Genomic DNA, 19,957 nt, shown 5'->3' on the forward strand with positions numbered 1-19,957 from the left:
GCATGCAAAAATGAGTTCTGTTTATGATACTGTGTTAGTTGATTTCCTGTTACTCTAACAAAGTACCTGAGATAAATCAACTTAGATAGAAGGCTGGCTCACAGTTTTCGACATCTCAGTTCATGGCGAGATAGCTTTATTGCTTTGGGGCTGTGGTGAGGCAATGCCTAAAGGCAAGAACATGTGGAAGAATGAGCCATTTGCTTCATGCTGGCACATCAAAAAGTGAGAGTCTCAGGACCCTTTGAAGGCATAGTGGCTAGCATACTTCCTGCTAGGCCCTGCCTCATAAAGTTCCACCACCTCTCAGTTACACCAAGATTCCAGGCCCAAACTATCACAGTAATAAGGGAAAATGTTAAAGCGACAAAGTATTTCAGGTGTGATGGTGAATCCCTGAAATACTAACACTCAGGAGGCTGAGACAAGACAAGTTTGAGACCACCTTTGTCTATAGCAAGCTCAAGGTCTGCCTGGGCCACATTATGACACTCTTATCTTAAAAAAAAAAAATAATAATAATAGTGAGGCACGAGTGGCTCATGCCTGTAATCCTAGCTACACAGGTGGCTGAGATCTGTGGTTCACAGTTTGAAGCCAGCTGGACCAGGAAACTGCATAAGACTCTCCAGTTAAGCACAGAAAAAGCCCAAAGTAGTACTGTGGCTCAAGTGGTAGAGCACTAGCCTTGTGCAAAAGGAGCCAGTGTCCAAGACAGTGTCCAAGCCCAGAGTTTAAGCCCCAGGATAGGCAACACACACACACACACACACACACACACACACCTGGGTGTTGGTGACTTATACCTCTAAACCTAGCTGTTTAGTAGGAGGCAAGGTTAGGAAAAATTCATTTCCAGGCCAGGCTGTGCAGAAATGTCCACAGACCCCTTTCTTTGTGATAGCTGGGTATAGTGGTCTGTACCGGACAGCCTAGCTACAAGAACAAAAAATAAACAGACATTGGTCCAAGCTGGCCCAACAGAAAGCAAGGCACTATCTCAAAAATAACCAGTACAAAACAGGGTAGTAGAGTGTCTTCCTAGCAAGTTCAAGGTCCTTAATTCAAACCCTAGTACTTCAAAGCAGACAAAATATTGGTATTATATACTCTTTACCCAGTAATAATCACTATTAACATTTTAGACTATTTTCTTTTGATTTTTTTCATCATAAACTTGTCTAATATCAATACTGTACAATTTTGTCTATTGTTTTTTTCATGTTACTAAGTATATTTTATTTGAATACTAAAATTCACTAAAAGTATGACCTATTAGGGGTTGGAGGTATGGCTTAGTTGGTAGTGCCAGCCAATGAGCAAAAGTATCAGATACCAGGTTCAAGTCCTGTTCTCAGACCTAGAATTAAGAAAAGAAAAGAAAAGGTATAGCATGTTAGCTAGATATGATGGCATATGACTATAATCCCAGCACTTGGGTGTTTGGGAGTATTTGTTTGTCTGTTTGTTTTGCCAGATCTGGGGCTTGAACTCAGGGCCTGGGTACTGTCCCTGGCTTCTTTTTGCTCAAGGCTAGTACTCTACCACTTAAGCCACAGCACCACTTCTGGCTTTTTCTATATCTGTGGTGCTAAGGAATTGAACCCAGGGCTTCATGTATGTGAGGCAAGCACTCTACCACTAGGCCACATTCCCAGCCCCACTCAGGTGTTTTAAGACAGGAAACTCACTAGCTTGAGACCAGCTTGGACTGCATAATGAGATTCTACCTTAAAAAGCAACACCAAAGTATGTCTGGGTCATAATCCACTTAACACATATACCATATTTTCTTTAAACAATTCTTACTGTTAGGCAAAGTGGTTTCTAATTTGTTATTTTAAGGAAAATTTGCAGTGTAACTTTTATATAACCTTGTAGCTGGTATAGAACATTTTGGCCACATCTACTTCCCTTGAATAGACTCATCAGAGTGGAATTTCTGGTTGAGAACAGTGTTCTGATTAAGATGATGGGTCTTTAGCAATACTTCCTTCCCATGTCTGTGTTTATTCTAGATGATGTTCTGTCTCCGCAGATTGTAATTACATTTTTTTCCACTTGATAAGAACACAGAAATTTGATGATGTAGATACTATTGACTAGCAAACATTTAAGGGACTATGGTGATTGATTTTTAGTTAGCCAAGAAAATTTTCTTCGGATGAGGCAATAGGTGTGTTTATAGCACTTAATTCCAGGAGGAGAGAAATAAGTGGGGGGTACTTAATGCGGAACTTAATTTGTGACTTATTAGAATTATGCCTAAGGCTGACTTGTCTGTTCCTAATGTTAGATTCAAGGGAGACCTCCAATGCATTTTTTTTTCTGTTTTTGCTATTGGATGTAAGTATTTCTTAAGACAAGGACAACTTTTAGCATTTCTTATTTTCTCTTTTACAGAGAACTGGCTCGGGAGAAAGTAATGCGAGAAGTTAAAGCCTTAGCCAAGCTGGAACACCCAGGAATTGTGAGATATTTTAATGCCTGGCTGGAAACACCACCAGAGAAGTGGCAAGAAAAGATGGATGAAATCTGGCTGAAAGATGAAAGGTAGTTTAGTTAGACATTGCTTTTAAAATAACTTCCAGGCTAGTTTTTGCTCCTCTGAATACAGTACCATCTCCCATTGTCTTCCTACTGCTTTTTTTCTTAGGAAAAAAGATCGACTTTTCTCTTTGAAATGTTTTCCAGCTACTTGTTAAATGAGATTTCATTTCATTTCTGAAAACCTGATATTTTAAATTATTATCAGTAGTGTTTTAGTAATAGTGATTGAGAGATTCATGATGGGTTTTCTCAGGTTTCTATAAAGTTGGGGTTGGCGGGGGTGGGGGGGTGGTGCCAGTCCCGAGGCTTGAACTCAGGGCCTGAACTTCCCTGGCTTCTTTTTGCTCAAGGCTAGCACTCTACCACTTGAGCCGCAGCACCACTTCCGCCTTTTTCTGTTTACGTGGTGCTGAGGAATTGAACCCAGGGCTTCATGCATGCTAGGCAAGCTCTCGACTGCTAAGCCACATTCTCGGCCCTATAAAGTTTTTTTGTAATTATTATTTTATTAAAGTTATTGTCGTTATTAATATTACACCAAAGTGGAAGCTCAATCTTTAGGTCAATCTTTAGATTCTTCAGAATCTTCAAGAGTGGGCTGTGAATATGGCCTAGTGGCAAGAGTGCTTGCCTCCCATACATGAAGCCCTGGGTTCAATTCCCCAGCACCACATGTATATATAGAAAATGGCCAGAAGTGGCGCTGTGGCTCAAGTGGCAGAGTGCCAGCCTTGAGCAAAAAGAAGCCAGGGACAGTGCTATAAAGTTTTTTTGCTTTTGTTTAGTGGTTAACAATTTATAATCTTTAATAGTCTTTAATTTCAATTAAAAATATGTAAACTTAGTAGTCTGAAAACATTCTCCCTAAGTGACTGTGGTAACATTAGGAAAGAAGGCCCTTTAAAAGCTGCTAAAAAAGAATAAAGACGCAGCAGGTCCCAAACCATGGAAGTAAAACCTCTGCACAGCATTAACCCCCCTGAAGTACCTCAGTACAGTGACCTTTGTCATAGACTCCAGGACCAAGCAAAGTGGCCCTTGGTCTCAAGACCCAGTAAGCTGCTATTATTTGCACAGGAGCTACAGAATCAAGCAACACAGCCCCACATAACTATTTCAGGCATAAAATGAAGCTTTGAAATGAAGATCTGGAGGAGAAATCAATGTGATGAGCTATTCTTTGTCTCACATAACCTGTTTAATTTAGTCTATATGTTGTTTCTGATTGTCATTTGGTCAGTGGTTTTATAATATTGGAAGCTTTTTTTGGTGATGGTTAATTAGAGAGAAGAGTCTCACAGACTTTGCTGCCAAATCTGGTTTGGAACTTTCATCCTCAATCTCAGCCTCTTGCATAGCTAGGATTACTGGCATAACAAGCCCCTGGCTGCCAGCTTAGTTGAAACTTTTTAAACAGAGGCTGGCTCTCAGGTCCCTTAATCAACATAGATTCCCTGTCAATCATTTGTTTTTCTCTTACTTCTAGCACAGACTGGCCACTCAGCTCTCCTAGCCCAATGGAGGCACCATCCGTTAAGATTCGCAGAATGGATCCCTTCTCTACAAGAGAACACATCGAAATCATAGCTCCTTCACCTCAGAGAAGCAAGTCTTTTTCAGTGGGGATTTCCTGTGACCAGACAAGTTCATCCGAGAGCCAGTTCTCTCCCCTGGAGCTCTCAGGAACGGACCACGGAGATGGCAGTGGGTCAGGGGATGCAGCACACAACCTCCAGGACAGCTGCCTGACTGACTGTGATGTGGAAGATGGAACCATGGATGGCAATGATGAGGGGCACTCCTTTGAACTTTGCCCTTCGGAAGCCTCTCCTTATGTAAGGTCAAGGGAGAGAACCTCCTCTTCCATAGTGTTTGAAGATTCTGGCTGTGACAATGCATCCAGTAAAGAAGATCCCAACATTAACCGGTTACACATCGGCAACCATTATGCTAATAAACTAACTGATTTCAAGTATTCCAGCAGCAAATCTTCTGAAGCTACATTGTCTCTTTCCCCTCCAAGACCAACTACTTTAAGTTTAGACCTCACTAAGAACACGACAGATAAACTTCAGCCCAGCTCACCAAAGGTGTATCTGTACATTCAGATGCAGCTGTGCAGAAAAGAAAACCTCAAAGACTGGATGAACCAACGCTGCACCATGGAGGAGAGAGAGAGGAGCATGTGTCTGCACATTTTCCTGCAGATCGCAGAGGCTGTGGAGTTTCTGCACAGTAAGGGACTCATGCACAGAGACCTCAAGGTCTGTACCTGCAGAACATCACACAGGAGTTTCAGTCTGATATTTGGGGGTTCAAAGCAGCACTTGCAGTGCTTGTCAGTTTTTCAGTGAAGGGCCTATAAGAGCAGCAGAGAGTAAAGGCATCTGGAGCTGAGGCCTGAGAAAGTAGCATGAAGGGGCTTGCTGCAAGAATAGGTCTCTTGTACACTCAGGCAAACCATGTGTCCTTCTGTACACTATGTTTGAGCTCATTTTACTGTGTTCCTGTTAGTTCTGATGGTCAAAGAAAAGTCTTAATGTAAAATCCACAGTAAGTAAGGGGCTGGTAGCTCAGACCTATAGTTCTAATTACTCAGGAGGCTGAGATCTGAAGATGGTGGTTTGAATCCAGCCGTGGCGGGAAAGTCCATGAGACTCTTAGCTCCAATTAAGCACCAAAAAAGCCAGAAGTGAAGCTCTGGTTTAAGTGGTACAGTGCTAGCCTGGAGCAAAAAAAAACCTCAGAGACTGTGCCCATATCCTTAGTTCAAACCCCAGGACCTCAAGCTTCAAGATTGTCACAAAAAAAAAAATCCACCGTGAGCACTGAAACCATATTCTTTTATGGCATTGAACCACCCTGCCACAAAAGCCTCCAGTGGTAGTGAAAGGGCCCCAAGCAGCCAGCTCTGGATTGGGGCAGCAGGTAGCCATGCTTTGGTCAACAGAACCGTTTAGGCTTTAGGGGAGAAGGTCGGTGGGAAAAGGCAGCAAATGGTTACAGAGATGATTGTAGCTCTAAAACCTTGTATTATGCTTTTCATGTAGGCAGTGTTAAGTAGTGTAGTCATGCTGTGTGCTAATTTACATACACTACATAGCATTTCTATAGTACATGTTTTCTGAAAATAAGCATGCAGAACTTTATTTCTGCTACCTTCTGTATGCTACTAGCAGTCATCAACAAGTAGATAGTGACTGTATCAGTATTTTTTGAATGAAAGTAATTGAAATTCTTGACAGAGTTGGGTTTAAATGTTTTTAATTTAATTTTTTTTAGTCTTTGTTCTTGCTTGGGGGACTTTTTTTTTTTGACAGTTCAGGGCATTGAACTCAAGGCCTCTTTCTCGGCACATCCTGGTACATGCTCCAGCAATTTAGCCTCACCTGCAATCTGCATATACAGTCATCCACTTTTGCCAGGGCCAGCCTCACCCCAAGATCCTCCACCCTCTGCCTCCCAAGGACCTGTGTTTCTAGGCATGTGCCATATATTTGGAAGTATTTTCTATTTTCACAGTCTTTGGTTTCAAGCATCAGAATTGATGTTGGAACAAAGATTATTTGCTCCTAAAATTAGCTGGTAGATTCTCAAATTGGTGAGTACATTTTAAGGAAATAGGGAGGATAAGAATTAAAAATATTATCCATTACATAATTACTGTGCTTTTGTGATTTTTTTGTTGTTGTTGTTGCCAGTCCTGGGCCTTGGACTCTGGGCCTGAGCACTGTCCCTGAGCTTCTTTTTGCTCAAGGCCAGCACTCTGCCACTTGAGCCACAGCACCACTTCTGGCTTTTTCTGTTTATGTGGTGCTGAGAAATCCAACCCAGGACTGGGTGCATGCTAGGCAAGCACTCTACCACTAGATCACAGTCCCAGCCCAACTTCAGGGATTTTGATGTGACTCCAAACTGATTGCCAAGAATGAATGAAAAGTTTAGAGATGAATCATCTACTTCAGTAGAGAAGACAACTTACAGGAAAGCACACGCCTTTAACTTGAGAGACTAATAGCTGATTAGGTTTGTGTGGTAATGGTTCCTCATTTGGTAGAAAACAAGTCGGTAATATGCTGATTCTTTTAGGCCCTAATGCTTGTTGCACACACCCACATATACCAGTTTGAAAAGAATCCATTTTGCTTTTAACTAATAGTGAACAAACAGTCTTCTGATTTTGTAATGTGAATGAGATTGCATAAATATTTTTTAGTACTTGTTGGTACACCAGAAAAAGTCCTTGAAGAAAGTTAATTTCTTCCTTAGTGTTTCTAGAAATCAAAAACATTCTATTTCTTTCCAAACATAATTCATTTAAAGGATTTCTTATGTACTGGAGAAAAATGTCACTAAGATTTTTCTTCCCCAGTTGAAAAACCTGTACATTTTACTATCTTCTGACCTAAATCTTGGAGCTCAATGTTAAACTTTCTAGGCTCTCCCTTGCCTTGGATTTTGGTCATATATTTTGCTATCAATCCTTCTAGCTCCTACCTCTTCAGATTTTCCTCTAGCTGTTCGCTCTTCCCTTAATTTCTTATATAATATATATAATATTATATATATATTATATATAAGTGAGAGCCTGTATTTCTTCCCATCACTCTTGTCACACCTGGCTTATTTATCCTCTAGTTTCCATGGTAGAATGAACCATGTCAGGCTTTTGTGTTATTGTTGTTTGTTTTCTTTTGTTTTGGGGTTTTGGGGGGGATGGTTCTGGGGCTTGAACTCAGCCTGGGCACTGTCCCTGAATGTCTTTGTGCTCAAGGCTAGCGCTCTACCACTTGAGCCACAGGGCCACTACCAGCTTTTTCTGAGTAGCTTCTTGGAGATAAGAGTCTCACGGAGGTTTGAATGGTGATCCTCAGATCTCAGCCTCCTGAGTAGCTAGGCGTGAGCCACCGGTGCCAAGCCCGTGTCAGTTTTGTTCACCTACTTATAGCCTTGGTACAGTGCTCAGCATAGGCCAAATGCTGACCCGTTAATACGGATTTACCCAGAAAGAGCTTTATTGTCCCTTACAACTGAATCCTCCTTGAGTCTCTCCTCATATTTCTTATTTCCATTTTCATGCAGGCTTTCCCCACATAGTCTTAGGATAGCTGCCCTGGATCCTCGAGGGTACCTGCTTTTCTTTCAAACCTTTTGGGGAGATTTTGGATGGGGGGAGCACAGTGGGGAGAAAAGTTAATCTTTCCTCCACTAATTGGTCAGAAGTCCTAGGTCTTGGTCTGTTCAGTAAACCAGGGATTTAAGGACAGGTCTGTCCTTAAACCTGTCTCTGAGGCAGAGAGTGGGGTCATAGGGCTTGGCCTAAACACCAGTGGCGCTGCCGAACTCTTGGGAAGAGGGGAATGCAAAGTCAGAAGCCTTCTGGTGGTGGGATGACATGCTGTCTGCTAAGAGTTCCGAAGGTACTTGCCATCAGAAGATGAGAGTAGAGAAAAAAAGATGAAGGCAGCGCAGTCTCTTCTGATCTCTGTGAAAAAGATGCTGGCTATTATCATAGATTTTATTTTTACACAATAACTTCATTGCTTCAAAGTCAAAGTTGTAGAAATAGAAACAACTTGGTGTTTTCTGGGAATATTTGAAACATGAAACTCAATTTTGTGAGCTTCCTTTTCCTGTATTTTCATGGCTCTAGTATGATACCTGCAAGATAGAGTAAACTCTGAGGAAAGGACAACATGAATTTGAAAAACCTATGAGTCATTTGGCTAGATATATCCTGTAAGTAGTTTCATAGGGAAGTTTAGAACTAAGGAGATTGGAGACATGGCTCAGTTGGTAGAGTGTCAGTCAATGAGCAAAAGTTCAAGCAAAAGTCTGAACCTCAGACAATAAAGAAAAAAAAGAGAGCCAGACACAGATGGCTCATATCTGTAATCCTAGCTACTCAGGAAGCTGAGATCTGAGGATCGAGGTTCAAAGCCAGCCAGAACAGGAAAGTCTGTGAGACTCTTATCTCCAATTAACCACCAGAAAAACAGAAGTGGCGCTGTGGCTCAAAGCAGTAGAGCGCTAGCCTTGAGCAAAAAAGCTCAGGGGCAGTGAGTGCCCAGGCCCTGAGTTCAAGCCCCATGACAAAAATACAAAACAAAACAAAAAACTCAAAACAGTCTGGCATATACATTGTACAAATAGCAGCACAGGATGCTACTTAGAGTTCTGTTTCTTCTGCTCAGACACAAACCAAAACTAATCTGTCACTCATCATCAGACAGTAGTTACCTGTGCTAAATGTTGGACATGACACTGAAGCACAAAGTCTTTTCCTCAGAGAGCCAGACAGCCTCAGTTTGAATTCTGGATCTACAGTTTGTTAGTGGATAGCTTTGTGCAATTTGTTTTAACTTCTTTTTTAATTTGTTTTGTTTCTGTTGCCGGTCCTGGGGCATGAACTCAGGGCCTGAGCACTGTCCCTGGCTTCTTTTTGCTTAAGGCTAGCACTCTGCCACTTGAGCCACAGCGCCACTTCTGGCCGTTTTCTGTATATGTGGTGCTGGGGAATTGAACCCAGGGCTTCATGTATATGAGGCAAGCACTCTTGCCACTGTGCCATATTCCCAGCCGCTTGTTTTAACTTCTGAGCCTCAGTTTCCAAAGCTGTAAGATGTGGGGACTAATAGTACTCAAATGAGGGGGTTGTATTGTTTGTGTTCGTAGAAATGAACTGCTTAGAACAGCACCCAGCAAATTACAGGTGCTATATATGCATTGCTATTATAATTATTATTATTATAACTACTATGGCTTAGATAAAAAATGTAGAAAAGAGTACCCAGAGAAAGTCGACCGAATATTAAGATTGGGGATGAAGAATGCTAGACCCGAGGGGATGTGACAGTCTAAGTAGCTATTCAATAAATACAGCTCCCTCTGCTATGCTGCTATGCTTCCCTTTTCTTTACCCATAGTACTTGTCTCGCATAGGAAAGAAATGTTATTTTCATAAAAAGAGATGTATTTATTTCCTGCAGTCATTTAAATAACATGAAGCACTTTCTCTCCTTGTCTATACACACTCAGTGGGGTCTTTGTATTTTTTTCCAGCCTTCCAACATATTCTTCACAATGGATGATGTCGTCAAGGTTGGAGACTTCGGATTAGTTACGGCAATGGACCAGGATGAGGAAGAGCAGTCGGTCCTGACGCCAATGCCAGCCTACGCCACACACACAGGACAAGTAGGGACCAAACTATATATGAGTCCAGAGCAGGTGAGTCCTCCAGACAGGGCAAGAAGCTAGATGTTCCACATGAATCTTCTCTCTTTTCTCATGAAAATACCCAGTTACATACCATCTGAAAATGATGGAAACTAGCAACAATACCTCTAACCTGAGTGGGAGACGGAGTAAGGAAAAGACAATGCATAAAACATGGCCCTGCCCTCTGAACCAGAACCTAACAAGAGGAAATTTGGAATGGGACTTTGAATGCCACCTCTCAAACCTAACTCTAGTTTGTGCTGTGTAGGCTACGTACAGACTGAGTTTATTTGAGAGAGCCAAACTGCGGAGCTGCTGCAGCTGCCCTTATAGAGGACAAATCCAAGACACTATTAACTTCAGTTAAGCAAAAAGCCAGGAGTGAAGGAGTGGTTTAAATGGCAGGGAACAAGCTTTTGAACGAAAAAGCTAAGGGACTGAGTTCAAGCCCCGGTACTGGCCCAAAACAGCAACAACCAAAAAAACAGAAAACAGGTTTGAAAGTGAATAACTTTTCAGTAAAATACTTACATTCTAAAATATAGGTATCATCATCAAGCTGAATTAGTAGCATACATATTAATAAGTGAGTGGGGGTCAGGAAATGGAAGATGGCAAGAACAAGGAAAGAGTAGGGATTTGTTTTTGATATACATACATTCAGCAAATATAATTTAAAAAGATGTCTAATTTCTGTATCACTACAGAAGATAAACACAACCTGCAACAAAAGGGACGGGCTGGGGATATGGCCTAGTGGCAAGAGTGCTTGCCTCGTATACATGAGGCCCTGGGTTCAATTCCCCAGCACCACATATACAGAAAACGGCCAGAAGTGGCGCTGTGGCTCAAGTGGCAGAGTGCTAGCCTTGAGGAAAAAGAAGCCAGGGACAGTGCTCAGGCCCTGAGTTCAAGCCCCAGGACTGGCCAAAAAAAAAAAAAAAAAAAAAGGGAAGGATATACAAAAGAAAGCTTAAAGTAATGCTAAAACCAAATACTATGTTGATAAAAGCCAGAAAGGGAAACTAGGTAAAAAATATACTAAGTTTTGTATATAGTTGGCCTTACATATATATATTTGAACATTTATTTGATGGATAAGTTAAAATGAGATGTGCCTTCATATATTGCTAGGTTACAAAGAAATGTCAATGTCTTTGAAAACAAAATGTGTGTCTTGCTATGATCATAATGCAATAGAACAAGGTTTTAGAGGGCTTTGTGTTGTCATTTGTTTATAGTTTGGGTTTGGGTTTGGGTTAGTTTTTGTCTCTGTTTCTGTTTTAGTTTTCTGGCAGTTCTCAAAAAAACCTTCCTAAATAGCAATCCGGTTGCCAGGCACGGTGCCCCCCTCTGTCTTCATAGCGATTCAGCAGGCAGAGGCAGTTGGAGCCCAGACCCCAGAGTTAGGGAAAACCCATCTCAAAAACAAAAGGGCTTGGGGTGGAAAGAGGGGAGAGGGCCAGCTTCACAGCCCTACGCTTCACCCCCAGTACTAAGAAAACCATTTCTTTAAAGAAAGAGAAATAGTGAAACCCTGAGAAGTTATCCAAGTTCTCTTTGGCTCTACATGCTTTCTAGATGCTTTCCTTCATTTACACAAGCAGCACAGCACAGCCTTCGTGACATTTTTAAGTCTCTGAAAAGGAAGCTATCAGAATGGGGATCCAGCTTGCCTTTTTTTTTTTAACACATAAAACAATGCCTACAATTCAGCAGGTATTCATTATTTAAAGTCTTCTAATACCTATGAATTAGTATAATTGATTCAATTAAAATATCTACTTGAAAAATGAAAGTCCTAAAATATTTTAAATTATACTAAATATATTTAATAGTGCTTTTTCTTGGCATATATTAATTTTTATGCATGAAAATATAAAGAAAAAGGCACTTACTAAAAAAATCTTTAAAACACAATAGTTATTTCCTTTTCTTTGTATAAATATACGACTTATATAAGGCAATTTTAGTTTTGCTGGAAAACAAAATTGAGCATTTTATTATTAAACATTTTTGTTTATTTTTATTAGTTGTACAAAGGGATTCCAATTCAACATGTCCGTTTATGAACACTCCACATTATGCTCAATGTCATTTCCAAATAAAGTAACTTTTTAAAAAATTCTTGAAAATACTCTTGACTGTGTAATATAATCATACCACACTCAGTTCAGCAGTTTACTCAAAGTTTGTTTCAAGTACTTTAGTTTTGTACATTTTCCTGTCAGGATTGTCACTTTGATAGTTACCCGTGCATGTAAATCTGTCACACTTCCATCTACCCTAGAGAGGATAGGATTGGATGGGACCATTACACTGTTTCCTTATGAGTTTGTGTCCATTTACTTTGTCCGAATAGCCTGTGAGGGTGTCCTTTTCGCTGTACCCTTGTAGGCATCATCTTCACACATACTCTCCTGCACCCCAGAGATGGAAGGGGAAGAGGGTGACAGCTGAGGTCACTAGAACCTCAGGTTGGGACCTCTGTTCTGTGAGCAGAGCCAGAGACAGGTAGAGAAGAAGGTATGATGAGCTCTTAAACCTTGCGCCTTACCTCCATTCCCCAGCCAAGAAATGCTGGGGTGACCAGTTTCTAAAGGGGTCCTTCTTCCTGGGCTATTTACCAAAATGTTAAGTTACAAGCCTGAAAACATTTTTTACCAATAAGTGGGCTTTTCTGAGTCACCAGGAGGTCACTTTTCATTTGAAGGAGGCCTTCTTTAGTAGAGTAGTTCAGTTGTGATTCATTTGTTCACTTAACAAGTATTTATTGGGACCTTGGCTCTATACTTAGCCCAGTGCTTGAATGACAGAAATACAATAGGAGCAGATCTCGCCTCCCCAGGACTTTATCATCTAATTGTGTAGAATAAGAAATATACACATGAAAAATGCAAGTAGGAATGCAAAGGAGTCCGTAATTAAGTGCCATAATGAAGGCTAACTCCAGTTGATTAGTGGTTTGGAGTAATGAAGATTTTTTCATAAAAATGGGTAAGGATGAGGATGATTAGAAATGAGATTTGCTGGAGATAGCATTTGCTTTGAAAAGCTTCACCTCAGGGGGAATTGAGCTCTCTCCTGGCTCAGTCTCACATTTTTAGCAGCACCAGGCTCCAGGTTTCTGCTGGCCGACTTTACTGATGCATATCTCTGGGCCATACCTGGGCTTTCCCTCTGAAATGCTGAGTGGTGTAATTACTCCTGGAGTGAAAGGGGCTGGATAGGTTAACTCTTTGTTGCATCTAAACCAACAAGTGGCTAAGTAAACCATCAACATTCCATCGTGCTGTAATCTGAGTTGTACTATTTATTTCTGTGTTAAGTTCTTAAAATATCTTTTATGTGGTATTTCAGATTCATGGAAACAACTACTCTCATAAAGTGGACATCTTTTCGTTAGGCCTGATTCTGTTTGAATTGCTGTACCCATTCAGCACTCAGATGGAGAGAGTCAGGGTAAGTATCCTCCTCTTCCGACAGATGGAAGAAGAAAATCATGTACAATTTAGGAAAGAACTGTAAAATACAAACAAAAGAGCTGGGGAATGTAGCTGAAGAGAAGGGTTGTGTTTTTGTTTTTTTGGGGGGGGAGGGGGAGGGGGAGTGTTTTGTTTTTGTGCTGCCTGTGGGGCCTGGGCACTGTCCCTGAACTTTTTTGCTCAAGGCCAGCACTCTAGCACTTGAGCCACAGCTCCACTTCCAGCTTTATGTTGGTTAATTGGACATAAGAATGTCATGGGCTTATCTGCCCATGCTGCCTTCAAACCACGATCCTCAGCCTCTTGAGTAGCTAAAATTGCAGCCGTGAGCCATCAGTGCCCAGCTGAGCGTGAAGTTCCAGTACAGAACCAAAGACTCACATATCTAACCAGAAAGAACTGCCAGTGGTTTATACAATAAATGGAGAAAGGAAAGGTAAGGACCGGAGAACTAGATAAGGTCACAATTTCTGGAGTTTCCAGTGCACTCTAGGCAAGAGGTAGAGCATGAGGCCCTCTGATTTAGTCCCCAGCACCACCAAAAAAAAAAAAGAAAACATCGAATAGATCCACTTGTCAAAATAAATGTACAGACTTAATCTAATTTTTCTTTCTTTTCAGACCTTAACTGATGTAAGAAACCTTAAATTTCCACCACTGTTTACTGAGAAATATCCTCATGAGGTATGTATATTCTCATCTCATATTCTCTTTAAAATAGTAGCAAGAACTGCTAAGGGCCTTTAGCAGTTAACTTATCAGTTTGCTCATTTTACAGAAGATGGGGAAGCTAAGGCCTAGAGAATATAGGATCATGCTCCCCAAAGTGCGGGGTCTCAGCCTGCTGCCAGGTTTTACTGGACTACTCTGCTTCAACTGTCCTAACCCTTGGCTTGAATAAGGCTAAGTCCCTACAGCACCCCATAGAAGCGGAATCAGGTTCGGTCAGACTGATCATCTCTTTATTTTGGTGAACTTGCTAGTGCTCTTTAAAAAAAAATTTTTTTAAAGACCTCTGGGAAAAAAATAGAGAATAAGACACTAATTTCTGTTGATTATGGGTATCAAGAGTTATAACCACACAGGAAGAGTAAGATGGCAAAATTAAGCTGATCTAGAAGGTAAAAGAATTATATGTAATAAACTTCTAAAGTTGTCTTTTTTACACCTTTTGTTTATTTTTGTTTCAGAGTATGCCCACTAACATATCATTTAAAAATTTATACATTAGTAAATCTTGAATTTCCTTAAATAATTAAATTGAAGTAAATTAGACAGTATATGAACAAGTTGGAAAAAGTCAAAATGAATCTTTCAGTATTATAAGTATAATGAAAGCTTGCATTGAAACCAAAAACTTTATAATATAATTAGACATGCTAACCCACAAAGTATGTTTTAATAAAGAAATGTTTCGTCTTTCAAAATGGATGAATCTCATTCTCAGCGTGGCTCATAACAATACATGTAACATTCCAAATTGGTATTCTAGAAAATCAAAAGGGAGTGTTGGGTGCTGATCTGTGGTTACTTTTTAATTTAAAATATTCTCAAGATAATTGTAGGTTTACCTTCAGTAATACATGAATTTTTTACCTTATTTTTTTTTTTTTGTCAGTCGTGGGGCTTGAACTTAGGGCTTGGGTGCTGTCCCTGAGCCCTTTTACTCAAGGTTAGCACTCTACCACTTTGAGCCACAGCGCCACTTCTGGTTTTCAAGTGGTTCATTGGAGCTTAAGAGTCTCACAGGGACTTTTCTGCCTAGGGTTGGCTTTGAAGGGCGATCCTCAGATCTCAGCCTCCCCAATAGCTAGGGTTACAGGCACAAGCCACAGGCGCCCGGCTGAATTTATTTTTAAAATCAGATGACCTCTGTACTTTAAGGATATGATTTTGAACTCTTATATGCTAAGAAAACACCAATTGTCCCAAGTGGTCCATGTTCATTGGAGCGGAGGTTGGCATCTTAGGGCCAACAGGTCAGATCTAGCCTGCTGCCCATTTGTACAGTGAAGTTTTATCGGAACACAGCCATTCTCTTGAACTTATATATTATCTATGTCCGAGTGCGGCTTTCATGACCAAGTTGACCTATTGTATCAAAAACCATATAGCTTGTGAACTTAAAATAGATAACAGAAAATTTTTGCTGGGTCTGAGGGTGTAACTCAGTGTTAAGAGTGTTACTGAGCCTTCAGTGCTTAGTAATCTGGCCCTTTCATCATGAAACAAATCTTGTATTTCAGTATTTGATGGTTCAAGACATGCTGTCCCCAACCCCCATGGAACGGCCGGAAGCCACAGACATCATTGAAAACGCTGTGTTTGCAGACTTGGAGATTCCAGGAAAAGCAGTGCTCAGACAACGCTCGCGCTCCATGAGTTCATCAGGGACAAAGCATTCCAGGCAGCCCAGTGCCTCGCACAGTCCTTTGCCCGGCAATTAGCTTTCCCTAGTGCGAGCAACCCAAGCAGGTGGCAGGACAGCCATTTTGAGGAGGCTGACATTCCATTCCAAATTGTCTCCCACCATCCCCCCCCCTTTTTTTTTTTGGTGCCAGTGCTGGGATTTGGACTCAGAGCCTCATGCTCTCATTTAGCTTTTTTTGCTCAAGGCTAGCCCTCCACCATTGGACTCACACCTCCACTCTTAGCTTTTTGCTGGTTAATTGGAAATGAGAGTCTCATGGAATTCTCTCCTGGCCTGGCTTTGAACCACAATCCTCAGATCTCAGCCTCTTGAGTACCTAAGATTGCAGCCTGAGCCACTGGCACTCAGCTACTTTGCTCCGTTTATTTGGACTGCTCTAAGTCAAACCAAACTGGATTTTAGGGCCTACCCTAATTTGAACCAACTCTTAATGTTTTCTGTACTTAAAGGAAAAGACTATCTAAATAGTACATAATCTTTCTTCTTTGTTGGTCTCCTAAGGCTAGCTGGCCAGACTGTTAGAGCCCTCGCCTTTTACCTAGGAAGTAGAAGCAATCCCTAAAAAATAAAGAAATTTAAACTGGAAATATTTTTATAGTACAGGAGAATGCAAGTCCTCCATATAGCAGCTATATTGTTCTAGAACCATGCTTTCTAGACATAGGATTTTTGAAACCGATTTCTAAGAAGCTGACTCCGTTTTTGTCCCTCAAGAGACAATGCATCTGCACTATTTTGGAGGATAAGTAGCACAAACTGTATGACGGTTTATGTCTGTAGTTTTTATAGTTCTGTTTGTAGCATTAAATAGCTTTATTCCTTAGATGGTTCTAGGGAGAGTTGGAGAGCTTTTTGTACTTTTACCACCAATAAAGGGAAAATGAAGCTTTTTATGGAAATCAGTCAAAAACTCTGGTTTGGGGAGGAAAGAAACTGTAGTAAAAAATGGGTCATCTATTACAACTAACTTTCAACTATGGACTTTTTAACATAATAAAATCCTAACTGTCTTCTATGTAATCCCGTAGGTTGGTTCATCCCCAAACTGATTATAGATAAATCGTCTCACTTCTAACACATTTTTATTTTTCCCTGTAAATATGTTTATTTTTTTTATTTATAAAAAATTTCTGAAATCAATCCATTTGGGTTGGTGGTGTACAGAACGCACGTTAAGTGTGTTAACTATTGTGACTTCTTTCAAGTCTAAATGATTTAATAAAACTTTTTTAAATTACTTAGGATTGGCTTTTATTTCAGGGTCCTGAAATGGCAGACTGGCCTGTTCCAGTTGCTGTCTCCTACTCGTTCCTTCCCTAAGCTTCTCGGAACATTCCACTCAGCCTTCTGGAGGTCCACACCGCCTGCCACAGCCCTGGGAGCTAGCGTGACAGCCACTATTATTGCCGTTCTACTTAGGACCAAACACACATCCAGGAAGGTGCTATGATTTTCTCAAGATGACAGAGCCAGCAAGAGCAGAACTGGGCCAAAACCCAAGTAATTCTGATTTGCAGTCAGTGCTTTGTATACTCTTAGTACCAAGATACCTGGTTTTACAAATCCTTACATGTTATAATTAGGACTGGTGTTATTTTTAAATCTTGGGTATAGTTTGCCTGCCACCTCAGGAAGTCGCCTGAGGATGAGAGACAAGGCGTTGGACCAGCAACACTTAGCAAGTCCAGGGGCTGGGAATGTGGCCTATGGTCGAGTGCTTGCCTAGTGTGCATGAAGCCCTGGGTTCGATTCCTCAGCACCACATAAACAGAAAAAGCCAGAAGTGGCGCTGTGGCTCAAGCGGTAGAGTGCCAGCCTTAGGAAAAGAAGCTCAGGGACAGTGCTCAGGCGCTGAGTTCAAGCCCCAGGACTGGCAAAAAAACAAAACAAAACAAAACAAAAAAACTTAGCAAGTTCACAGTTGCATTCTCACATCACTTTCTTCTGACTCCAAAACTAACCAACCCCCTCTCCGGTGCTAGACTGGCATCTTTCCAACAGCCCATGTACACACTGGCCTCTGCTTTTTGCACTTTGTACTGATTGCACTTACTGTTGTCAAGCCACAGATCAGCTAGTCGTTCCGGTACCGGCCGGCCTCCCTCACTCGTTGTTACAGTTCGCAGGGCACGGCTAGTTGTGATCCAGCACACTCTAACGTGAAGCCTGGTGCTTGACTCCATATCTGCACGATGGGATGATAAGTGCAACCCCAGTGCGCCTGCAGCCCTCCGAAATAAATAGCCAAGCGGGGGAAAGAAAGACTTGCGCCTGCCATTGCAAATCCTGGGGAGATTGGGCAGAATGAGGTAGCTGAGGGGAGCCTGCCCTCAAAGATCAGGGGTGTAGTCAATCATGTGGCTTCACATGGCTGGTAGGACGTAGGGTCCCTTGGGGGTGCCTTGCCACCTGCCAGGGCCATCCTCCACCTGTCACAGAGAGGAAGCACTACAGCTCTTCTACTCCCCTACCCACATAGACATTTTAGGATGCCGTAAAGCAAGGCCATCCTCCCATCTGTCCCCCATCTCCAGGGCACACGTGGTCTAAGGTCTGGAGAGAATTCTCCAGTCGAGCCAGCCTCGTTCTGCTCTTACTGGCTCCTCTTGGGGGAGTTTTCTCCAGCTGCGGCCCACTCTCGCTGGTTCTCTTGCGGGCTCCTTGTGACAGGGGAATAGGAGGCCCTGACCGTTGCCCAGGCCCAGAAATAGACAGCGAGGCCTCGGTCCCGGCCAGGCCCGTTCCCAGTAGCAGCAGATAAGGACAACACAGCCATTGCTGTCACCACACCTACCTGGGCCCCCAACACTGGGGGTGAGTGCCACGGAGGAGGAGCTGTGATTCCTGCCCCCACCTCCCCTGGAAAGCGCCTGCGCCCCATAGTGTCCCCTCAGAATACAGATGTTTCACCTCACTTGGTACTGGAGCAGCGAAGACCAGAAACCTGACTTTCAAGTAACAAAACCCGTAGCAGCAGTGCCTGAGGAAATTCCCATCGCCCACTAGGGGCCGCCACTGATACTGTGTTAAGAGTAACCATACCGTGTCCCCCGAGCAGTCTGATGTCAGCCTGCATTTTCCTGAACTCTAGGCCACTCTACATGTCACATAGAGACAATGGGTTTCCCTGACTGATTCAGTTTTTGCCAAGACCAAAGTTACACATCACAAAAAAACAACAGGGACCCAGTGCCAGTGGCTCACCCCTGTAATCCTAGCTACTCAGGAGGCTGAGATCTGAGGATTTGGGTTCAGAACCAGCCTGGGCAAGAAAGTCTGCGAGACTCTGATCTCCAATTCACCACCAGAAATCCAGAAGTGGTGCTGTGGCTCAAGTGATAGAGCACTGGCCTTCAGCTGAGCAGCTCAGGGACAGCACCTAAGCCCTGAGTTCAAACCCCACGACCAACAACAACAAAAATGACTGGGAGATTATATCATGGGACTCATTTGGAGCTAACTCAGCATCATAACAAGCCAGTAAAATACTTACTAAGAAGGCAATTGAATAAAAGGAGGAAAGGAAGTGTTATGGTGGCACATACTTGTAATTCAGCACTTGGAAATTGATATCCGTACTAAATTTTCCCATCGTTTTTTGTTTGTTTGGGGGCTTGAACTCAGGGCCTAGGTCCTGTCCCTGAGTTTTTTTGCTGAAGGACAGCACTCTGTCACTCGAACCACAGCACCACTTCTGGCTTTCTGGTGGTTAATTGGAGATAAAAGTCTCACAGACTTTCCTGCCCCGGCTGGCTTCAAACTGGATCCTCCGATCTCAACCTTCTGAGATCTCCAATATATGACTCAGCGCCCAGTGGATTTCACCCTCCTTCTTAAGAACAAAGAACACAAATGCTTCCCAAGCAATGCTGTAGAATTGCTTTCTGATGAGTCTAGTAATCCAGCCCCCTGCTCATCTGTGTGCTCCTAGACCCTGCTTGCTAGCCTGATGACTACTCTGACAACTGCAGACCAACTCCAGTCTCCGGTCTGTGCAGTCATAGGCCCAGACCAGCACTGCTCTCAGGAGGCTGCAAGCTGATGTAGAAAACGCCTGCCTCGGCCTGACGCCAGTGGCTCATGCCTGTAATCCTAGCTACTCAGTGTAAGGTTTATTAAAGTAGGTAGCCGATAAAGGAGAACGCCACGCAGTATTCAGGCAGGAGAGAAAGTTTATTACCAAACTGCTGGCCTGTGGCCAAAATGATGCATGGCGGGAGAAAAGGAGTGAACTCCCCTCGCCCCGGCCCTGCCTTATCTAGGGCAGGGG

General features: G+C 42.3%; 1 protein-coding gene and 1 long non-coding RNA gene across 2 annotated transcripts in view; one reads left to right on the forward strand and one right to left on the reverse strand.

Moving 5' to 3' along the window:
- Eif2ak3 (eukaryotic translation initiation factor 2 alpha kinase 3) overlaps positions 1–15,785 on the forward strand; it is a 65,785-nt gene extending 50,000 nt beyond the window's left edge. The window contains exons 12-17 of the mRNA XM_048352523.1: positions 2,404–2,553; positions 4,037–4,814; positions 9,613–9,780; positions 13,132–13,233; positions 13,878–13,940; positions 15,503–15,785. Coding sequence (XP_048208480.1) covers positions 2,404–2,553; positions 4,037–4,814; positions 9,613–9,780; positions 13,132–13,233; positions 13,878–13,940; positions 15,503–15,703 — 1,462 coding nt within the window. The 3' untranslated portion in view covers positions 15,704–15,785. The remainder of the gene's footprint in view (positions 1–2,403; positions 2,554–4,036; positions 4,815–9,612; positions 9,781–13,131; positions 13,234–13,877; positions 13,941–15,502) is intronic.
- On the reverse strand, positions 1,993–19,957 carry LOC125356192. Its single transcript, XR_007211829.1, has 3 exons — positions 19,788–19,957; positions 19,369–19,378; positions 1,993–2,003 (listed from the first exon to the last, which is right to left on the reverse strand). It is a non-coding gene; the product is annotated as an uncharacterized LOC125356192 (long non-coding RNA).

Source organism: Perognathus longimembris, chromosome 8 (genome assembly GCF_023159225.1).
Source record: "Perognathus longimembris pacificus isolate PPM17 chromosome 8, ASM2315922v1, whole genome shotgun sequence".
Taxonomy (NCBI): domain Eukaryota; kingdom Metazoa; phylum Chordata; class Mammalia; order Rodentia; family Heteromyidae; genus Perognathus; species Perognathus longimembris.